At 37.5% G+C, this 22,705-nt stretch overlaps 1 protein-coding gene across 1 annotated transcript in view; it reads right to left on the bottom strand.

Annotated features, from left to right (window-relative positions):
- Positions 1 to 975: 975 nt before the first annotated feature.
- Positions 976 to 22,705, bottom strand: part of CIAPIN1 (cytokine induced apoptosis inhibitor 1) — a 48,361-nt gene continuing 26,631 nt past the window's right edge. Inside the window, exon 5 of the mRNA XM_067144640.2 lies at positions 976 to 1,245. Within this exon, the coding sequence (XP_067000741.2) occupies positions 1,132 to 1,245 (114 nt within the window). The 3' untranslated portion in view covers positions 976 to 1,131. The remainder of the gene's footprint in view (positions 1,246 to 22,705) is intronic.

Below are 22,705 nucleotides of genomic sequence, written 5' to 3'. Positions count from 1 at the left end.
CACATTTCTTTAGTTTACACTCAAATTCCAAATCAAAATAGATTGCCGACTCAAGTAGCTGTAAGCCAGGACAATCTAAAATAAAAAAAGAGAGAGACATATTTGGTCATTTTAAACCAATCAAAAACTATGGTGTACCTGAATAACAACTCTCTTTCAAGGACAAAATATCTTGGAGAAAATAAATAAAAATGATTCTCTTTCCTTATGGAGATACACAGGCCTCAAGACTTAACTGCACACAAACTAGATAAAATTATATGGAAGACCAAATGAAAGACACAGGTGGAGATGACTATACCTGATTAATGATGGAAGTTAATCCTAACCAACTAGTCTTAAATATTAATAGATATTATCTGATAAGGAGAAGCCTCCGTGGCTCAGGCGACAGTGCACCAAACTCTCACCACTGGATACCGTGGTTCAAATCTTGGTCACTCCATGTGAGATTTGTGCTGGACAAAGCGGAGGCAGGACAGGTTTATCTCTGGGTACTCCAGTTTTCCCTGTCATCTTTCATTCCAGCAACACTCTCCATTAACATTTCATTTCATCTGTCAGTCATTTATCATTGCCCCAGAGGAGTGCGACCGGCTTCGGCAGCCAGCACATTTCCTATCCTTGGGAGCCTCAGTGGTTCAGGCGGCCTCTCACTGCTGGGTTCTTCAAACCCCGGTCACTCCATGTAAGATTTGTGCTGGACAAAGCGGAGGCGGGATAGGTTTTTCTTTGGGTACTCTGGTTTTCCCTGTCATATTTCATTCCAGCAACACTCCAATATAATTTCATTTCATCTGTCATTCATTAATCATTGCCCGAGAGGAGTGTGACAGGCTTCGGCAGCCGGCACAATTCATATCCTCGCCACTAGATGGGAGCTTCAGTCATGCCATTCCTGACCCGGTTGAGTGACTGGAAACAGGCAGTGGATTTTCATTATTTGATAAGGAATGAGAATGGAGCAAGAAGATGTAAGTCCACATAATTTATTAATATAAACTGTGCATTTCTGCTTTACTTTAAGAGATGAATGTGTTTCATTACATTATTATCTTAAATTATCAACTGAAACAATTAACTCTAGAATTTATTAAAATTCAACCTACATGTAACACAGGAATGATTAACTTATAAGTCTGCCTTAAGTTGATTAGTTGACAGCTGAATCTTTTCTCCTGGTTTGAAGGCTGGCATTCCAAGATAAGGACAACTTGCACATCGGAAAGCATCACCCAGGTAACACTGAAAAGAAAGAGTAAACACATAATACAACCACAGAAAACTCTTAATAGAAAACTGATGATGATGATGCTTGTTGTTTAAAGAGGCCTAACATCTAAGGGCATCGGCCCAATAGAAAACTGCAACGTATGAAATGTTAAATATTTTATAGTAGCAACTATCAGTGCACTGGAAATACTACTGGTACCATTCATAAATGTACAGAATTACAGACTTGGTTTTATAACACACAAATCAAGTACACGATACAGGTTTACTACGTGGCCCTAAAGACACCACTTGCAGCATGTGAACGTACTCACGGCACAACTATCTTCTGTTTATTTTATTTTTTCTAATGTACTTGGAGCGGTGAATTGTTGCCAACCCCATAACCAGATATAGATATCGCTGCGATCATGCTGCTCTCTCCACTCTCCAGTAGAGACAGAGACTTAGTCTGGATAGGACAGGACTGGTTAAGTCCGGGTACTGACAAAACTATTGGTCTGGATACATCAGGTCCAGCTAGAGACAAGACCATTTGTCTGGGGAGAAGCAGAGAAGTGGCTAACAGGCCACTAGGATCCCTTGGGTACTACAGAATTTTAATTAAGGGCATACGCCTTGATCAGTTGTATGGTGTGAAGATGTCATTTTGGTGGACTGTTTAGATCCAGGGAGTGACAACAGTGCATTCTATGTGTGACAGCGTCCTGAATTTTAATTAATGTTTTGCCATGTCAAAGGATCAGCCGTCCTGGTTAGTGACAAAAATCCATTAATCTGTGATGAGCCCTTTACCAACGTATCACTGAAAACCCCGCTTTCTGCCCACCAAAATGGCATCGTTCTTCCATCCATTGGCTATCAATGTTCAGGATTTCTTCTTGTGTGGTGGTTGGTAAAAAAATGTGTGCGCGTGCGTGTGTGTGTGTGTTGATTTCTGGGAATGACGTAATACTGCATTATATTTGCTTATAAAAGTAAATGTACTTCTCGGGTGGGTCTCTCTACCAAGGAATTCAAGGTGAGATTAGATTAAGTTATGTTATTAACCATGAGGATCTGGTAGTAAATTTTTACCTTCAGTTGATAATTTGGAGGGAGGAAAGCATACAGTAGAGGTCTCCAAGCAGCCAAGAAAGTGGTACAGATTACATTAAAACTAAGTCAGGCTCCTAGACAACATTTGATAATCATAATCCCAAGAACAGCAGCCTAAATTTACACATCAATTTTTTTTTGATTGAACAAATTCATCTCTCTCTTCAATTTTCAACAATGGGATGGGGTAAACAATATCAGGTGGTTCACCCACTCCTTGTGATCATCGATCTAGTTTTATGCAACTCGCTGCATTTACTACAGTTCTAAAATACATTGTTTTCTCTCCCTAAACCGAGGTAATATAAAGAGATGTGCGATTATGTACTAGAAAAGAGCAGGCATCATGAGCGCCACTATTAATTCATTATTAGTACCCCGAGAGAACCCATAAAACTAGCACAGATGATGCAAAGAACATGTACCTTACAACAGGAAGTGCACACACAAACCACGAACAGGTATTGTATAGGCTGGAAACTGCCCACTGCACGTCAAACCTTGCAAGTATTTTCTTTCTCTTTTTTACAGCCATTTGCCTGGGATGTGGCAAGGTTGCACACTTAATAGTTTCCATAGACTGATTTGTTTATTTTGCCCTGAAAAGTGTCATTGGAAAGGTGGCATAGGGCAATGGCGTTGGGCTGAAAGAGGCTAAGAAACCTGTGACAGGATTTCAGTTACTTAAGTCATTTAACGCAGCACCTGCCTGAACTGACTACCTCCATGGTCAATACAGAGCTGAGTGCGATGTTGTAAGGACCGTCTGGCATGTTGCAACATCTCCAGTGCAACAGATTGGCAAGCCTTGGTGATGAGCTGTCTAAGGTGACCAGGACTGGCCAGCTCCTGTGCATACAACAGTTGTTTTACATGGCTCCACAGAAAGAAAAAGTATGTCCAGGCATGTAAGATCGAGCGATCTGGTGGGCCAGGGAACAGGTCCTCCCCCTTCCTATTATCATAATTTATCAGGATATGTCACATGGAGATGGCTCTGGACGACCACCAATGCGTGGGGTGGATTTTCATCGCGTTGAAACCACATCCTGCAGCGGACAAGGAGTGGCACATGTTTAACGGAGGGTGGCAGTTCATCTTGCAGGAACTGCAGATAGCGTTCTCCCATCATAGGTCCCTCAAAGAAATAAGGTAATCACCCAAGATGCCAAACTGTACGTTCGCAACCAGCTGTACCTGGAAAGCTACCTCTCATACCTTACAGGGATTATCCACACTCCAGTAATTCATATTATGGCAATTAACAGTTCCATTGTTGTGGAACCGCTCTTCATTCATAAATAAGATGGCCGTTAAAAAGGCAGGACCAGTGACCAATGTTACAGAGTCCATTGACAGAATGCCACCCGGGCTTCGAAATCATGTCCATGGAGCCCTGGTATAAGTGTAGATGGTATGGGTAAACTGTTGGGTATGCAATATCTGCGTAACAGACACCTGGCTGATATTCGTCTCCTGTGCAATGGCCCGCGTGCTAGTGAGAGGGTTATGCTGGATAGCATCCAAGATGTCACAGAATGATCTCAAACACGTTTTGTCCATCCCAGGGACACAGGAGCCTGCAGACATCTTTCCACACTCTGAAAGGCCTGCCTGTCAGTTGCCGTTTATCCGGATAGCATTCTTGATAACAGGCGTTGTGCCTGGTATGTATTCTGTCTACCCTCTCCGTAGATGAGTAATATATCCACATACTCATCACGGGAATACATCACGAGGCAGTGAATAAGCTTTGTGTTGTGACTTACCTCGAAGCAAGGGAGTTTGCGCTGCTACATACCTGTCATTGCAAGTTATTGTTCCAATAGGACACACTTTGCCCTGCCTATGGTCTACAAAGCTTGGAACATGTACAACGTAGCTAACTGGTTGCTTGTGTCCTAGCCATAGACCATCACCTCCTCATTCAACCCAGCTCCATTATATGTATGTGTATCGCAACAAGAGACGTCCAACAGAACTTGCAGTAACCACAGGGATATGGAAGACAAAATACACATGACCCTTTAAAGGACCAAATAAACAAATCAGTCTGTGGAAACTATCAAGTATGCAACCTTACCATATCCTAGGCAATTGGCAATAAAATAATTACTTGCGTGGGATTTGAACCTTCGAGCACTGTCCACTATCACATCTCCCAGTGCGTCCTTGCCATGTGAGCTACTGTGAGGCTTGACACGCAGCATGCAGTTCCCATCCAATACAATACCTCCTCCTGGTCTGTGTGTGCACCTGCTGTTGTAATGTATGTGTTCTTCGTGACTGTGCTTGTTTTACAGGTTCATTCGAGGTACCCATAATGAATTAATAGTGGCGCTCACGAGTCCTGGTATCTTCTAGTCCGTAACCACACATCTCGTATTATCCCGATATAGGGAAAAGGACAGATGTATTTCAGAACTGTAGTAAAAGTGGTGGGATTAATAAAACTAGATCACAAGGGCTGGTGGACCACCCTGTATATTGATCACTGTTTCCCTCATTAACTGTTAAATTTATGAGTATGTAAGGAACTTGTTCATATTATACATGTGTGTAGCACAACAAGAGACATCCAACAGCACTAGCAGGTGACCATAGCGATATGGTAAAGTTACTTACCGCCCATTACTTAAATGAATCATTCATTCATTGTTGAGTATTATGTTGAGTTTATTTCTTTTTTCACCTTTGGGTGTTTCTACCTTATTTGCATTTCTTAGCATTTCAAGTATTAACGTTATATTCATTTTATTATTTTATGGTAAAGTTTTACCTAGGTTGGTGTGGTATACCTATATCCTAAGTTTTTTTGGCACTGAAATTTGAAACTTTTCTTTCAAGATGTTATATTCCTTTTGTTCAATTCCACGTGAATTTGTTTTCCTGCCTGAATAAGGTACTAATTTTGTTTTGTGTAAGCAAGATTACCTATCATTCTTTTGTATTTAACTTAATTTCACATGATCCTCCCCTCAAAATATGAAATTTTACCTTAAGCTTTCTCTTCATACATTCAGTATGATTTTACCATGCAGCAACTTAACCACTATGTTACATTAAAGAAGTCCAGGAAAAAAAAAAAAAAAAAAGGAAAAAAATCTGTACTCTTACTGATTGTGATTGCATTGAGATTTGCCATGATTTTCTTTGGAGCCTTGAAATGATTACATTTCTTTCTTCGAACTCTATAACACTGTTACCCGCATCTAACTTCTTTTGCTTTTCTTATGTGGGCGTTTCCCTTGTGCCATGGTTCCCCGTAATATAAACTTTGTTCTTGCTGTAAGTGGGCGTATGTTTTTTTTCTTCTTGTTTTAGGGGGTGGTTGTGGACCAAGTGATTTGATATTGTGGAATTTAACTTTAGTTCATGATTAATTTATGATTCTTGGGTGCCTTTAATTGGAATTATTGAGATTTTTATGTTCTCTGCGTTCATCTTCTTCAGTGGATTTTATTTGGGTGTTTTTGCTGTATTTATTATCTTATTTCTGCCTATTGGATTTATTGGAATTTAACTTACTCATTGATGTTGGAGAATCTTATATCCTAACCTACCTTATGCTCTATTATTTCCTTGCATCTCTTGTTCTTATGGCTGAATTTGATTTGATGGTTTGGCTATTATGAGTATTGATGCCCTAAATGGGAATTTTGGGAAATTCCAATGCCATCTATCAACCTCATTTAGTTTTCATATGTAATTTACCCCTCAGATCTTGTAACTGAATTTTTAAAATTGAGATCCTGTTAATGAATTCTCCACTATGTTAATTGTCACTTGTTCAGTTTAGGGGGTTTATTTGTTGATTTTTTTACCAACCTCACTAAGTTTTTCACCCCGAATTGCATTTACTTATTGGTTTTAGTATCAAATTATATTTTTCTCAAATTTCAGGAGGTATGTCATAGTAGTTAGTGCAGCCTAACACGCTGGGATTCACTATCTTTTTATTTTGTTTGAGGGTGGGTTTTCAGCATGCTTTACTGTGGTCTATCCTAGGAGTGAAAAGGGTAAGTTTTGTGCTAATGTGGTATTTGACTGCTGTGTTTGTTCCTCTGCACCCTCTGATGAGGATTAATTTAGAAGCGTAAGTCATTATAGTGGGTGACAATTCAAAAAAAGTGATTGTAGTGTTTGTGGCAAATATCGTGCTATATCACTGCTATCTACGGCAGGTAAAATTCTTGCTAGAATTTTGCTCAATTGCCTGCAGATTATTTCAGAGAGGATCCTACCTGGGTTGCAGTGCAGTTTTCGAACCTCTAGAGGCACAACATATGATCTGTGGAAGTACATCCAGAAAAAATGCAGAGAGCAACAGAGTCTTTTATACCTAGTGTTCTATGATTAAGGGTTATAAATTTCATTCTGGTTGGTCTGTATTGAACTGAGAATACATGTGATCACATGTAGTGTTCTATGACTTGGAGAAGGTTTTCAACTTAGTCCCAAGACCAGCTATTTGGACAGTGCAGAAACACTGGCTGTCCACAGCATCTTGTAGATCTGGTCAAGGCTCTTCTTGAAACATGCCTGGGCAAATTATTCATCAAAATATTTAATCCATTTCCAATCACTCATGGATTGAAACAAGGATGTGTGCTTGCGTCAACACTCTTAGCTCTTTACCTAGCTGCTATGCTATACGAACATTTACAGACAACCAGGGTGTAAAGGTCAGATATCGCTTTGATGGGAGGCTGTTACCAAGGAAGATGATCAATAAATTTCCAAATTCTTTGAAATTGAAGAAAATTCTAGGCAAGCAACTGATAGGGAATCTGCCACGTGAGTGAATGCTCCAAATGCAGATCAGTGAAGATTGTTGATGATTGATGTGGTGACATAACCCCACAGTTATTCAAAATTCTTGACATAATTCTACCCAGCTTAACACATATAATTAACATCCCACTGCCCGACTGGTGGCCATGATCATTAAGGCATCAAGTCTATATAGTCTGACACCGTGGTTAGCTGGTGTGAGTCCTGTTGGTAGAAACAAAATTTCATCATAAGATTGTTGGCCAGCAGGATGCCAAAAGTATGGATTCAATTACAAACCTCTTTGCAGTGTTCATATGGAGTGAGGGCATACGACACTGTTGATGGTGATTCGTCCGTTGGATGGGGGATATAAAGCTTTGAGCAGAACCCCTGGTGTCAACTGACAGGAATAGGCTACGTGCAGACACCGGGTTTCACCCTCTCCCTACCTCATTATCACCTCACATCCAGATGCACAGGTCGCCCATAGATGTCAAACAGAAAGACCTGCACCAGGCAAGCCGAACATATACTCGGACACTCCCGTCACTAAAAGCCATGCAATAAGTAAAGCCAGGCCGACTGGCTCAGACAGTTGAGGCGCTGGCCTTCTGATCTCAACTTGGCAAGTTCGATCCTGGCTGAATCCGGTGTTATTTGAAGGTGCTCTAATACGTCATCCTCATGTCGGTAATTTACTACCATGCCGGCATCTCCGAAAACCATCAAAGTAGTTAGTGGGACGTAAAATCAACTTTATAATAATTATTATTATTATAAGTAAGTAAGTAAGTAAGTAAGTAAGTAAGTAAGTAAGTAAGTAAGTAAGTAAGTAAGTAAGTAAGTAAGTAAGTAATGCCTCACTGATGTGTATCCCCCCCCCCCCCCCGTGAAGAAATTAGCTGTTGTCTACCTAATTTCAAAGGCGTATGAAACCATACAACTTCCGAATGTTGTACCTGCCAAAAATATGAGAAAATTGTACATAGATAAGTAACAGTGTATCTGAGATCTTGATGAACACCAATCTGGGTTCAGAACACTGTAGTACTACAACAGGACTGCTTTAAGTTACAAATGACATTGGCATGGTTATGGATAAAGGGTAAGTAACTTGTCTTAACTCTACTAGATCTCAGTAAGTTGTTGGACTGATGACAAAGGTATTCTAACAGCTGAACTGTGCAACCTCAATTTCTCTAATAGTAGCCTACACTAGCCTGGATTTATTCCTACATCTCAGATCACCAGAAGCGCACTTCAGTTTGTGGCAATTTCTCTTCATGGCAAATTGTTGGGGCTGTAATACCACAAGGATCCTTGCTTAGACCTCTCCCATTTGCAGTTTTTGACATTGGATATCTCAAGTAATACGATATGGCACAACCTACAAATCTACGCATATGCTCATCCTTGTGACCTACATACCATTACAAATGTCATGAACAAAAACTTGAGAAGCATGAATGTATGGATGGGCTAAAACCAAATGCATTGAAGTTAAGTATATAAATTTCATTATTCGTCCGTATTGAACCAAGATTACAATTTATTAAAATTCGTATCCACCTTATTCAATACCAAAAATGTTGTTAAGATGAAATTACAACATGTATATTTATTTTATCAGGACTAGTTTTGACGCTTTATATTGCGTCATCATCAGCTGATATACACTGGAAACATCGGCAAACATATATAAGTTTATCTACGTCACACACATTATAAAAACTATGATAAAGATTTAAAAACCATATTATAATTATACTATTTCCGAGTCCATATTGTCCAAGACTTGCAATTATTAAACTTTGGATTGCTAAAATCTGATGCAATTTGGTTTAAATAATCATTAAAATTAAACAAAACTAATAATAAAATCACGATCTTCTTAAAAACATTCACTTTGTTTGAAGTTTTCTAAAAAATGTTTTTGTAGAAACATATTAAAACCATTCAATAAAGTCTTCAGGCTATTGCCATGTAGTGAACATAATGTCGCAGAATAAGGTTAAACAATCTTTTTAAATGACATTGACACTGTTTGACACTTCAAAATCTTTTAAAACCATATTAAAATTATTCTGTGAAATCTTCAAAATGTTGAAATGTGGCGATCATGAAAAGAGGCGGACCCAGAAGCCGTTGCTTTATGAAGTTACCAATTTTTTCATTTTAAGAAGATCGTGATTTTATTATTAGTTTTGTTTAATTTTAATGATTATTTAAACCAAATTGCATCAGATTTTAGCAATCCAAAGTTTAATAATTGCAAGTCTTGGACAATATGGACTCGGAAATAGTATAATTATATTATGGTTTTTAAATCTTTATCATAGTTTTTATAATGTGTGTGACGTAGATAAACTTATATATGTTTGCCAATGTTTCCAGTGTATATCAGCTGATGATGACTCAATATAAAGCGTCGAAACTAGTCCTGATAAAATAAATATACATGTTGTAATTTCATCTTAACAACATTTTTGGTATTGAATAAGGTGGATACGAATTTTAATAAATTGTAAATGCAATGAAATCAAAATGCATTTTGATAGGTACCTCCCCTGCGAACCATGTGATCTTGCCGCGGTTGGGAGGTTTGCGCGTCCCAATGAAGCAGATAGCTGAGCCGCAGGTGCAACCATATCGGATGGGTATCTGTCAAGAGACCAGACTAACGAATGGTTCATCAAAAGGGGGGTAGCAGCCTTTCGGAAGTTACAAGGGCGGCAGTTTAGATGATCGAGTGATATGGCCTTGTAATAATACTCAACATACGCTTAGCTGTGTTGATACTGCTGCACGGCTGAAAGCAACGGGAAACTACAGCCGTAACTAACTCCCGAGGACATGCGGCTCTCTCTGTATGAATGATCTACTGATGATGGCTTCCTCACGGGTAAAATATTCCGGAGGTAAAATAGTCCCCCATTTGGATCTCCAGGTGGGGTCTACATAAGGAAGATGGATATTAACATTTTGAGAGTCAGAGCATGGAATGTTAGAAGTTTGAATTGTTGTGGTAAGTTAGAGAACAGGGAGATGGATAGACTAAAGTTAGATGTAGTTGGTATAAGTAAAGTACGTTGGCAGGAAGAGCAGAATTTTGTTCAGGCGACTAGAGAATTATAAACACAAAATCAGAGGAAATGCAGGAGTTTGTTTAATAATAAATAAGAAAATAGGGCAGTGGGTAAGCTGCTACGACCAGCATAGTGAAAGGATTAATGTTAAGATAGGCACCAAACCAATGCCCACTACAATTGTGCAGGTCGATATGCCTACTAGTTCAGCAGATGAGGAAATCGAAAGAATATATGAAGAGATAGAAGATTTAATACAATATGTAAAAGGTGATGAGAATCTAATTGTGATGGAAGACTGGAATGCAGTTGTAGGCCAAGGAAGAGAAGGTAATGCAGTAGAAGAATTTGGATGGGGGCAAAGAATCCCATTTTTCTCCCATAATATTCTTTCAAATGTAACAAAATTTGTATGGTATATGTATCACAGTTATATTAAGAAACCTACGTACAGAATTTTTGATTGCAGAATTTGTTCAAGTAGTAGGGATTTTTAAGTCCAAAATTTTAGAACGTAAAAATTACACAAAATTTAGTACGATATATCTCCTTATATAAATTATGTACAGAAAAAACGATATGTAGTGCTTTTAAAAGAAGTGTTATCTACCTAATTACGAATTTACATTAACTTGTTAATTAAATTTCATGAATAATTAAAAATTTCAAAAGAAAAATTTATTTTGGAAAAACTATTAATTGTATATGAAAGAAATGTTCGTGATATCTCTACTTTTATGTAGGTGACCTTCCCACAAAGTTTCGTGAAAATCCATGCATTAGGTAAAAATATCTTTATCTCCGGAGTGTCGCCTTAAGCAAGAGAGGCAATTTCTAGACACGACGTAATTCTTCGCAGACCACTGCGATGGATATACTAAAGCAGCAGCAGTGTTGCAAGAGCTCTTGAAGATAAATAACAGGTGGAAATGGAATGAAGAAACACACCAGGCATTTCTGGAAATGAAGTTAATGCTTAACAGCATAAAACTAGGCTGTCCAGATTACGAGAAAGAATTTATTATACAGTTGGATGCATCTAATATAGGAATAGGAGCATGTTTATACGAAGAGGAGAAGAACAACCCCAAAAGACTCGTATATTTGGCATTCACCAGTAGGAAACTAAAAAATCATGAACAACCATTATACAACAACAGAGCAAGAACTCTTAGCAATAGTTTCTGCCTTGCAACAATGGAGGAAAATTATATATGGGTACCCTATAATTATAAGAACAGACCATAAAGCATTGATTTTTGGATTAAAGGCTGCCATGACAAGTGAAAGAGTTACGAGATGGATGTTATTACAAGATATTAGAATCATTCCGTACTGATGGTTTTCACTTTACAAAGGTAAAATTAAGTGTATCCTCCTAATTCAATACAGCATATAATTCCATCATTAGATGGAGTAATCAAATTCAAACGTGTTTCGACTCGTTTGAGCCATCTTCAGTGAAAAGGGGGGTTGAAGTAATTTACATAATACAAGCTAAAAATGTGCCAAAAAACATAATGAAGGAACAAATGAAAAAGCAAAAGAGATATGACTGAAATAAAAACAGCACAATATTTACATCATCATATGGAGCAATAAAAACAACTCGCTGCGATAAAATTCAGTGAAAACAGGGAATAATACAAAATATAATTGAATCTAAAAACTGTGTTAACCTAACCAACATACAGAATTAGCATATCCAATTAGTACAACAAGATGAGGAATTGCTAGATCAATTGCGAAATTTAGATTCATGGATGTTATTCATACAGCAGTTCCAACATTGTAGCAGAAGGGATAACGTATTGGCGGATGCACTGAGTCGAAATCCAACGGAACAAGAAGAAATAGTCCAACATATAGAATTAGTACAACAAGATGAGGAATTACTAGATCAATTGCAAAATTTAGACATATTACAAAGGTCGGATGAAAATCTAACTCTCATCATAAGAAAATTAGAAGATATTCCTGACAACGCCACAGAAACGGGAATAACACGGATATATGTATTAAGAAATGGGATGCTAACAAGCTATATAGATAAAAGCAGAGATAAAATACGTATTGTGGTACCGAAGGAGTTGCAGAAAGAGATTATTTGGCACACCCACAGAATCACTGGACATGGAGGCATCGATAAGGTGACACAAACCATCTTAGAGAGGTTCACTTGGAAAGGGTTAAGAAGGATGGTCAAAAATATAATTAGGACATGTGACATCTGTCAAAGAGCAACATAATACATTCTTAACCAAGCACCAACCTATCACAATACTGCTGACCAAGCCAAGAGAGATGTATGCAATTGATATTTTTGGTTAACTACCAACAGCGAAAAAAGGGCGAAAGTTCATTGCGGTTATCATGGATGTATTCTCTAAGTATATATCGTTGCAACCAATCCAGAGGGCAACTTCTAAACAGGACTTACGATGCATATTAGAAACTTACTGCCTAAAACGGGAAAACCAAGTAATATACTAACAGACCGAGGTACGCAATTTATATCCACGCAATTCCGTGAAGCCATGCAAGAATTAGGTATTAAGCATATACTATGTTCAGTTAGGCACCCATCATCGAACCCAGTGGAAAGATGCACGAAAGAAATATCCAAATTCTGTAGGATATATTGTGGAAACTGCCACTGGAAATTGATAGACGTTATTAAGATAATTGAAGAAAGCATAAATTCCACAATCCACAGGACAAATACCCAGTGTAGTTCACAGTAACAAATATCCAAGTAGACCAAGGGACACAATTCCAGGTGAAGTAGATGAAACAAAACCTACTGTCGGATTTTTTATTATGGACACTCCAGTTTAGGCTTTAATTACAAACGAACCAATAGGCCTATTGAAATTCGAGTTATACCAATATTTTCCTTGTTTAATTCTACATTAATGTATATAAGACGCATTGTTTTTGACGTTCATTAAATATTTTTTATTTGTGGTTGTAATAAATATTGCCCGGGTTTTTGGCTTCTTCTCTAGGAAGCGCTCACTTAGGAATATGTACAAGGAAAACGACTTGTCTGATTCTAATGAAATTTTTATATGTTATAACCACATCTATTTGTAGTGTAATACTCAAGTTACAATTTTTTTCAACGACCCTGAAAAAAGTTATCATTTTTCTAAAGCAACTCTTTCTCGGCCCACCATAAACGTACAACAGCAAACTTGGGCTTGTTTTGAAGCACTCAGTCATGGTTATCAGAAACTACAACAACTGTAACCGTACAGTGTGGTACCAAATTTATGAAGAGTAATATTCAAAGGAAGTTTTGTGTACGCCGGACCATGCGATTAACAGCAGGCCGGGTGGTGAAATCGGGCGCAGTGTTGCCGCGTTCAGTAGTATTCACGCGCACAACGAACACAGCTTACTTTCATTCGTTTCCTTTCAACCTTTAATTTTATTTCCTCTTATAAATTCCACTTCCCATCACCTTTTCTCATAAGGGCTTTGGACCTTCAACGGCTGGTTTAAAAATGGTTAACTTTCTAATTTAGAAATATCATACTGTACAATTTTTACAAGAGTTATTTGTATTATTATTTACATATATTTACGGTATTTAATTCTATCAATTTTCTTCGCCTGAAAAATCACTGTGTTCCGAAGAATCGCTGCTGCTGTCATTCATGTTGATTATGACCGACTCGAAATAAGCGACATTTGCTGACAGTCCATCCTTTTTCCAGTAGTGGTCTTCAGTTTTCTTCGCGTGTTTAATACATTGTTTCCAGAGTTCAGGGGTCACGGTACGTAAGGCTTCTCGGCATAAAGCGTAAATTGCTTTCATACCTCTACCATTTTCTAATGTGTTAGCCATATTTGTTTTTGACTGAGCTTGATAGCTGCAGTCGCTTAAGTGCGGCCAGTATCCAGTAATCGGGAGATAGTGGGTTCGAGTCCCACTGTCGGCAGCCTTGAAGATGGTTTTCCATGGTTTCCCCTTTTCACACCAGGCAAATGCCGGGGCTGTACCATAATTAAGGCCACGGCCGCTTCCTTCCAACTCCTAGGCCTGTCCTATCCCCATCGTCGCCATAAGACCTATCTGTGTCAGTGCGACGTAAAGAAAAAAAAAAAGTTTTTGCTATTTTCCCTTTTACGTAAGCCCAAACGAGCTTGAGTGGATTAAGCTCGCAATGGGCCACTGGTAACCAAATAATCTGTACGGTACATCTGGTCGAAGTCATTTCGGCAGTTGTTCCAGCTTCTTTACCGGCGTTTGAAACTAAGGTCTGGCAAGGACAATCAGCTCTGATTTAGTTAATTTGTTATAATCGTCAACTCCAGGTGGTAGTGAAATATTCTTTGACGTTATCCAATGTATAATTTCACGTTTCAGCCATGACATGTTCGGGTTTTAAGATGAAGGATCGACCCTCGCATGATATGGAGCTTGATCTATAACGACAGCCAAACTTTGAGGCAATAAACTCAGGACTTTCATGAACCATTCTTCATAATGAGTCGAGTTCATCTCATTCTGGTAATCACCAATACTTTTCTTGCCAATAAAACAAAGTTCTGCACCGTCAAGAAATCGTTCTTCACTTCCGATGTGTAAAATTATGACCTGGATGACGTATTTCCATCATTCTCCTTTGAAGCGGCTCCTACTCTCTTCATTGACGACAGCGATAATCCAAGACAATCTGCCACTTTCTGGTACAAAGGGAACCTCTTGCCCCTATTTTTTCCCCCTCACATTGAAAGAAAAAATAGCACTCCAAATCATTGCAAACCGGGTGAGTTGGTCATGCGGTTACGAACGCGCAACTGTGAGCTCGCATCCGGGAGATAGTGTGTTCGAACCCCACTGAGGGCAGCCCTGAAGATGGTTTTCCGTGGTTTCCCATTTTCACGCCAGGCAAATGCTGGGGCTGTACCTTAATTAAGGTCACGGCCGCTTCCTTCCCGTTCATCGGCCTTTCCTCTCCCATCGTCGCCATAAGGCCGCGTTCACACTAAGGCGATATAAGTGATATATCGTATACGATACGCGACACGCACAGACAGATACTTGAAATCTAAAGGGAGGCAATAAAAATGGTTCACAGCTGCGCGATTGCACAACACATCGCAAGTAACATATCTCTCAAAGTGCAGCTTGCTAGTCCTTTCAGCGATTAGTATCGTACGATATTTCGAGCTGTGAACATGACGGGAAGAAAAGACAATTCTGTAATACCTTTTATTAATTTAGTGGAACTTATTGGTACAATTTGTAAAAAAAAAAAAATTAAAAATATTAAATTAAAACTGCTAAATTTTATTAATACTGCTTTTTATATTCATATCTACTTACCTTATAGTAATCAGAAGTTTCTTATCTGAAATGGCCTTCCTGAAGGGTGTATAATTTTTTTCAAGGGTTCGTGACACTAGGCTTTTCAGAAAATGAAAGTTTTTAGGATTCATTCGATAAATATGCCTGAATTTTGATTCATGTTAAGACAGCTTTCGAGAAACAACAGCCGAGGTATGGTGCAGGTTGGTAAGATTGTAGGGATGTACCCAGTACTTCCGTTTTCTTCTCATCCTACGCCTGAACCAATAAGCCACTAGAACGTTTGAACTCATATTTGTAAGTGATGTAGTGAGAATTGTGTTCCCACCAAATTTTTATCACCCAGTGTCACAAACCTTCCTAGCAATATATCGTCGCAATATATTCCTTACTATATATCACTTATCTTATATCGCCTTAGTGTGAACGGCGCCTAAGACCTATCTATGCTGGTGCGACGTAAAGAAAAAAAAAAAAAAAAAAAAAAATCATTGCAAGTTCACCCTCTGATAACGGCGGTCTCGGAGGCATCTTGAAGTGACGTGGTCAACATGCAGAACATAGGAAAACTGAAAATAACTTCCGGACAAACCAAGGTCACAGGCATTCCGTTTCACAACTGCCCGGGGCGAGTGTACTGTGTTCGTTGCGCGCGTGATTACTACTGAACGCGGCAACACTGCGCCCAATTTCACCACTCGGCCTGCTGTTAATCGCACGGTCTGGCGTGGACAAAACCTCCCTTCAATATTACTCTTCATAAATTCGGTACCACACTGTACGGTTACAGTTGTTGTAGTTTCTGATAACCATGACTGCATGCTTCAAAATAAGCCCAAGTTTGCTGCTGTACCTTTATCCTGGGCTGAGAAAGAGTTTTTTAGTAAAATGATAAGAACTTTTTTCGAAGTGGTTGAAAAAAGTTGTAACTTGAGTATTACACTAAAAATACATGTGGTTATACCATATAAAAATTTCATTAGAATCAGACAAGTCGTTTTCCTTGTATATATTCCTAAGTGAGCGCTTCGTAGAGGAGAAGCCAAAAACCCGGGCAATATTTATTACAACCACAAATAAAAAATATTTAATGAACGTCGAAAAAATATGTCTTATATAAGCTAATGTAGAATTAAACAAGGAAAATATTGGTATAACTCTAATTTCCATAGGCCTATTGATTCGTTTGTAATTAAAGCCTAAACTCGAGTGTCCATAATAAAAAATCCGACAGTAGTATTGAAGTAGTAAGTCAAATGGTCAGGGAAAGGATGGAAAAGCAATCCAAAAGGAGAATGAAGAGAATGCAGAACAAAAGATTTCATCCACCGCTAAAGGAAAATGATCTGGTAATGATAAAGAAGTCACCAAGTTCTAACGTATCTGCCAAGATATTCTCGAAATTTGTACACTTATATGATGGACCTTATGTTATTAAAAGAGTATCTGCGAACGCTTAAGAAGTAGAAAACAAACAATACTTATAGGAGCATACATAATGCAGCAAACCTGAAACTATATTACAAAGAATACCAAGAACAGATACAAAATAATATGTTAGAAGTACCTGAAGAGAAGAACTACTCTGATCTTGAGTACGAAACAGACATCAGTAATGAATCAGATTAAGTGAAGGTAAGCAGGCTGTATGACAGCATAAACATTGTGATACAAAGATACTAAAAACATGCATACAGAATAACATTATAAATTACTGTATATAAAAGCCACATGATATACCAGAGGATGAAGATATCAATTTAGAATAGTGCAAAGTTACATTAAAATGGAAATGAATTGTAAATATATCACGAGCAATACATTTAGTCGAAGTAGAGGGAGAAATGTGCCATTCCACTATACGGGAAGTGAAATTTAGTTGAGTTGGAGTAAACGCGATTACCCACAAAGAAATTAAACATAGTGAATAACTTTATAGAATATCACAGAGGTTCAGGTTAACACAATGCTGAAATATATATAATCATGAGGGCAGTGAAAGAGACAAAACAGAGATTTGAATTGTTAAAAAAGCAACTCTATAGAAAAAACACAAACGATTGACTAGCTTAGTGAGCAGATGTATCACAATTAGGAAGCAAGGTGAACCGTAAAAAAAATTTATCAAGGAAAGAAGATAATTTGAGAAAAGAAGATATCAACAGCAATAAAACGTCTATATAATGCGGAGCATATCAGAATATCATCAAAAAGCGTGTTATTTTCATTTAAAACACACAACAAGATTTGGAGACCAGCCATATTAAAGACGGCAAGAAGATAGTATTAACCAGAGAAGCAAATGATCAAAATAGTGCAATATTATCATTAGAAAATTGATAAAGCAAATCCATATAACATATATATATATATATATATTGTGATATTTAAACAGACATCACGGAGGTCTGATAGAGATTAGAAATCACACAAAGAAGGCTTAAAAGAAACATAATTGTACAGTATATTAGAAGGCTTTGATATGATTAACATGCAACAGCTGATTTCACATTTATATTTTATCTCTGTATTTGAGCAAGACACGATGACGATGGCTTTCTAAAGCTGGGAGGCAGGATATCTGGATAAACCCGAGCTGAACCAACACCGCAGATGACTTCTACATAGCCAGCCATGCAGCAGGACAATCGCCCAAGACAGCGAAGCATGAACGAGCCATAAAATCATTCCAGAAGCGAAGGAAAAGAGATAAGTTTCTTGAATAAAAATATGTAGATTGGTAGATGTTATTTTGAGTTGACCATTTGTAGCTAGAATGTTGATACTGTGTCATAGTCTTCAAAATAACCTAATTTGTCAGATTCTCGCGAATGATTTAGTTACTATATTGATATAAAGGGAATAGGTAGTCTTCGTAAAGAAATATAACCCAACTCCAGTTAGGAAATGTGATCTATCCAAATAGGTTATGCTATAGCAGATGTGAAATTCTTATGAGTAGAACAGTTTATTATAATCATTATAAAATATCAAAGCCATCTTAATAACAGTGCTGATGGTGTTACTTCTTATTATAATTAATCATAGTGTAATGCTATTATATAAAAGAAATGAAAAATGAATTGAATGGAGATATGTGCTACGATGAAATAAAAGATGGAAATAGAAAAATGTCAATGGGAAGTACTACCGACAAAACACAGGTTTACCAATGGGGGGTCAGCTATCAGGTTTCTTAGCCAACATTTATTTAAATAACCTTTAGAAAACCATTTTGGACATACATCACAAGGAAATAAAATTATGGGTCCGTTATGTTGACAACACGGTAGTATTTTTAAATGGAGATCTCATTACTCCCGAAACACTTCTGGCTTGTTTAAATTTGCTTGACAGCAACATCAAATTCACTATGGAGAAATAAAACTATAAAAAGTTATATTTCTTGGATCTCACATTAACAAAAATCAACAATAGGATAGATTTTGATATTTTTAGGAAACCCACACAGTCCATCACCACCATCAACAAAAACTCCAACCACCCAGGAACTCACAAAAAAGCAGCTTACAACAGCTATATCAATAGATTATTAAAGATTCCCATGAGTAATGAAAACAAACAAAAGAAATTAGAATAATAAAACAAACTGCCAAAGCAAATGGCTACAAACCAGAAATGATAAGACAAAATGATACATAAAAAAAGAAAATGGAGAAAAAAAGAAAAACCATGAGAGAAGAAAGGAAATCTCTGAACGTAGTCAATTTGTAACATTTACGCATTTTGTAAATCAAGTTTTTAAAATCGCTAATATATTCAAGATTTCAACTCAAAACAGCATTTAGAACCAGAAATAAAATATCAGAACATGTATATATACTGCATATAGTATAAAAAAAACATATATCTACACTAATTCGTGAGCGTATAGGCTCACTTGTAACAACTGTAAAATGTTTTACATAGGAAGGACTGGCCGAGCCTTAAATAAAAGATATCAAGAACATTTCAAGGCAATAAAGTATAACAAATATTCAGCTTTTGCGGAACACATTTATAACAATAATCATAACTTTTAATAATAATAATGCTATTTGCTTTACGTCTCACTAACTACTTTTACGGTTTTCGGAGATGCCGAGGTGCCGGAATTTTGTCCCGCAGAAGTTCTTTTACGTGCCAGTAAATCTACCGTCACGAGGCTGACGTATTTGAGCACCTTCAAATACCACCGGAATGAGCCAGGATCGAACCTGCCAAGTTGGGGTCAGAAGGCCAGCGCCTCAACCGTCTGAGCCACTCAGCCCGGCTCATAACTTTTTAGTGATGGAAAAGGATATGAAATTAATTGTTAAAGATAATTATGGATTTGAACTAAATACCCGTGAAAACACTGAAATATTCCTGGTGCAGATAACGGAACCTGATAAAATTTTAAATGAAACAGTCGCAAGCAACATATTGTTCACAACCTTGAGGCGACGTAGTATCATAATATTTCCAGCGTCCCCCGTACTTTTGAATGTTTGTCTAATAATAGATCACGAAGATAATCCAGCCCTTCCTATGGTATGTCATTTTTTTTTACATCATCGTTTTAGATGTGTTTTATGCATACTCTTACACTTTATTTTTTTATTTTACAGTTGATATCTAGAGGGCTCTATTTTAACTATTTTAAAACTCAATGTGACACCTTCATCTAAAATCAAATGTTTTAAAATATTTCAACACTGATGATGGTCCTTAGAGTCCGGAAACCGGTTCTGAAATAAAATTTGGTGTGCTGATACGACTGTGTATGATTAATAATAAGTAGAATACATTATGACGTTAATAAGAATCCAAGTGATATGTTAATATGTATGTAGGTGATATATGTAGATGATACATATAGGTGTTACGTTGTCATAATAAGTTAGGGTAACATGAGATATGGAAACGGCAGCAGACAGAAGAGATGTTGATATGATGTAAGAAGATATTTGACCAATGGTTTAAGAATAAACAAGGATAAAATTACTTGTGCATCAAGAGAGGTTAATCTGTGAAGAGTTTAGAGTAATAAAAAGAGAGATGAGTTGAAATGAGTAATAAAGATGGTGCAATGCTGTTATATGAAAGAAATAAAAAATGAATTTAATCGAGATATGTACTACGATGAAATAAAAGATGGAAATAGAAAGTTTAAAACAAAAAATGAGAAGACTGATGCACATTAGCATCATATATATTCACGATTGAATAACATTATATGTTGTTGAGAATACATATACTACGGAGATGGTGACATATTTTAACCGTTGTGGAATAGCATGGTACGATTGCGTCTTCAAAAAATATCCTTATAAGAATGAGTATTCATTCACTTGGACATATTAACTTTTGTAAGTAGCTTTACGTCGCATCGACACAGTTAGGTCTTATGGCGATGATGGGACAGGAAAGGGCTAGAAGCGGGAAGGAAGCGGCCGTGGACTTATTTAAGGTACAGCCCCAGCATTTGCATGGTGTGAAAATGGTAAACCACGAAAAACCATCTTCAGGGCTGCCGACATTGGGCTCAAACCCACTATCTCCCGAATACTGGATACTGGCTGCACTTAAACGACTGCAGCTATCGAGCTTGGTGGACATATTAACTTAGGATTTCTTCTGAAAAGTTGCATTCTAACGCAGTAATTATATCCCAATTCCCGCCTTTCTGTCACATATTTATAAAGTTTTTTTTTCAATTTCTGGAAACTGTACACTCAGTCCAAGAAAATCTCTACAGTCACCACTATATGTTAATAGCACATTTTTCTTCTTCCTCCAATCGTGAATACACGACTCGTCAATTTCGTATTTCCTACCGGCGGCACGATTTCCAATAATTTCGGCTTTTCGAACTACTTTCAGTTTCTCACTCGCAGTAAAAGATCACAAACGCTTTGTGGAATTCATGTTGATACTCCGAGAGTGTGCGCGAGACTTGATGCCAAACGCGGAAGTAGCATATACTGAAAGCGGAGAGAGCATTGTTGCCAAGCCGCGCCAGCGGTGATGCCCGATTTACGCGCATTCAAAAAGATAAATTTCCCAAAATTTTAAATAAGACCAGCACCCAATATTGGAAGCGATATTTTTGAAAAAACAGTGCGGGTGGTATTCGAGATTATATGGTAAATATATATCCTAAGATAATGAAATTAATAAACCGTATTCTAACAAAGTGTTCTAAGAACAATTAAGAATAGTGACATGGACAGAGAATGATATCTACAAACAATTGTAATACCTTAATGAAACCATAATTTTCCCATGCTGATTTTGCATACCGGTATGTTATTAATTTTATCCATGAATATTGTAACATGACGAACTATTAGCACATTTCAATTGTGATTAAAAGATGAAAATGAAGACTGTGATCACTAACAGATATTTTAAGTAACCAAATGTTAACTATTCATTTAACTTTGAATTTTAAGTTCATAATTTCATTTTTTTACTAAGATTTTTAATTTTCAATAAATAATAGTTAAGATTTTACATGAGGTCTTATTTATGATCTTCAGTAATGATGTACGGCAACTAAGGGTTATGGCGAGGAATTTTCGGGTATACATGTGGTCAATTGATATGTCGGATGGAGACTTCCATTGAGTTAGCCGGTAAATGAAATATTAATTGATGTATCGGCATTCTCACTGATCCCACGTACAACAGCAACTTACCACCCAGACAATATTTCTGTTCATGGCCTCATGATTGATGCTTGTGGTACAATATGCAAATTTTGTGTGATTTTGGGATGGTACATGCCTCAGCTGGACATGACTTTATAACATTGTATTGCCAAGCTGGATAGCTGCAGTCGCTTAAGTGCGGCCAGTATCCAGTATTCGGGAGATAGTGGGGTCGAACCCCACTGTCGGCAGTCCTGAAGATGGTTTCCCGTGGTTTCCCATTTTCAGTGACATGGACAGAGAATGATATCTACAAACAAGTGTAATACCTTAACGAAACCATAATTTTCCCATGCTGATTTTGCATACTGGTATGTTAATTTTATTAAGGCCACGGCCACTCCCTTCCCAGTCCTAGCCCTTTCCTGTCCCATTGTCGCCATAAGACTCATCTGTATCGGTGTGACATAAAGCCAATAGCAAAAAATAACATTGTTACAACTGCAATACAAATCCCACTAGCTATACAATATATACACCTGTAGCCTTGGGAACTT

The sequence above is a fragment of the Anabrus simplex genome, chromosome 1 (assembly GCF_040414725.1).
Source record: "Anabrus simplex isolate iqAnaSimp1 chromosome 1, ASM4041472v1, whole genome shotgun sequence".
Classification (NCBI taxonomy): Eukaryota; Metazoa; Arthropoda; class Insecta; order Orthoptera; family Tettigoniidae; genus Anabrus; species Anabrus simplex.
The sequence above is the reverse complement of the archived record's forward strand: the minus strand, read 5'-3'. Positions and strand labels throughout refer to the sequence as shown.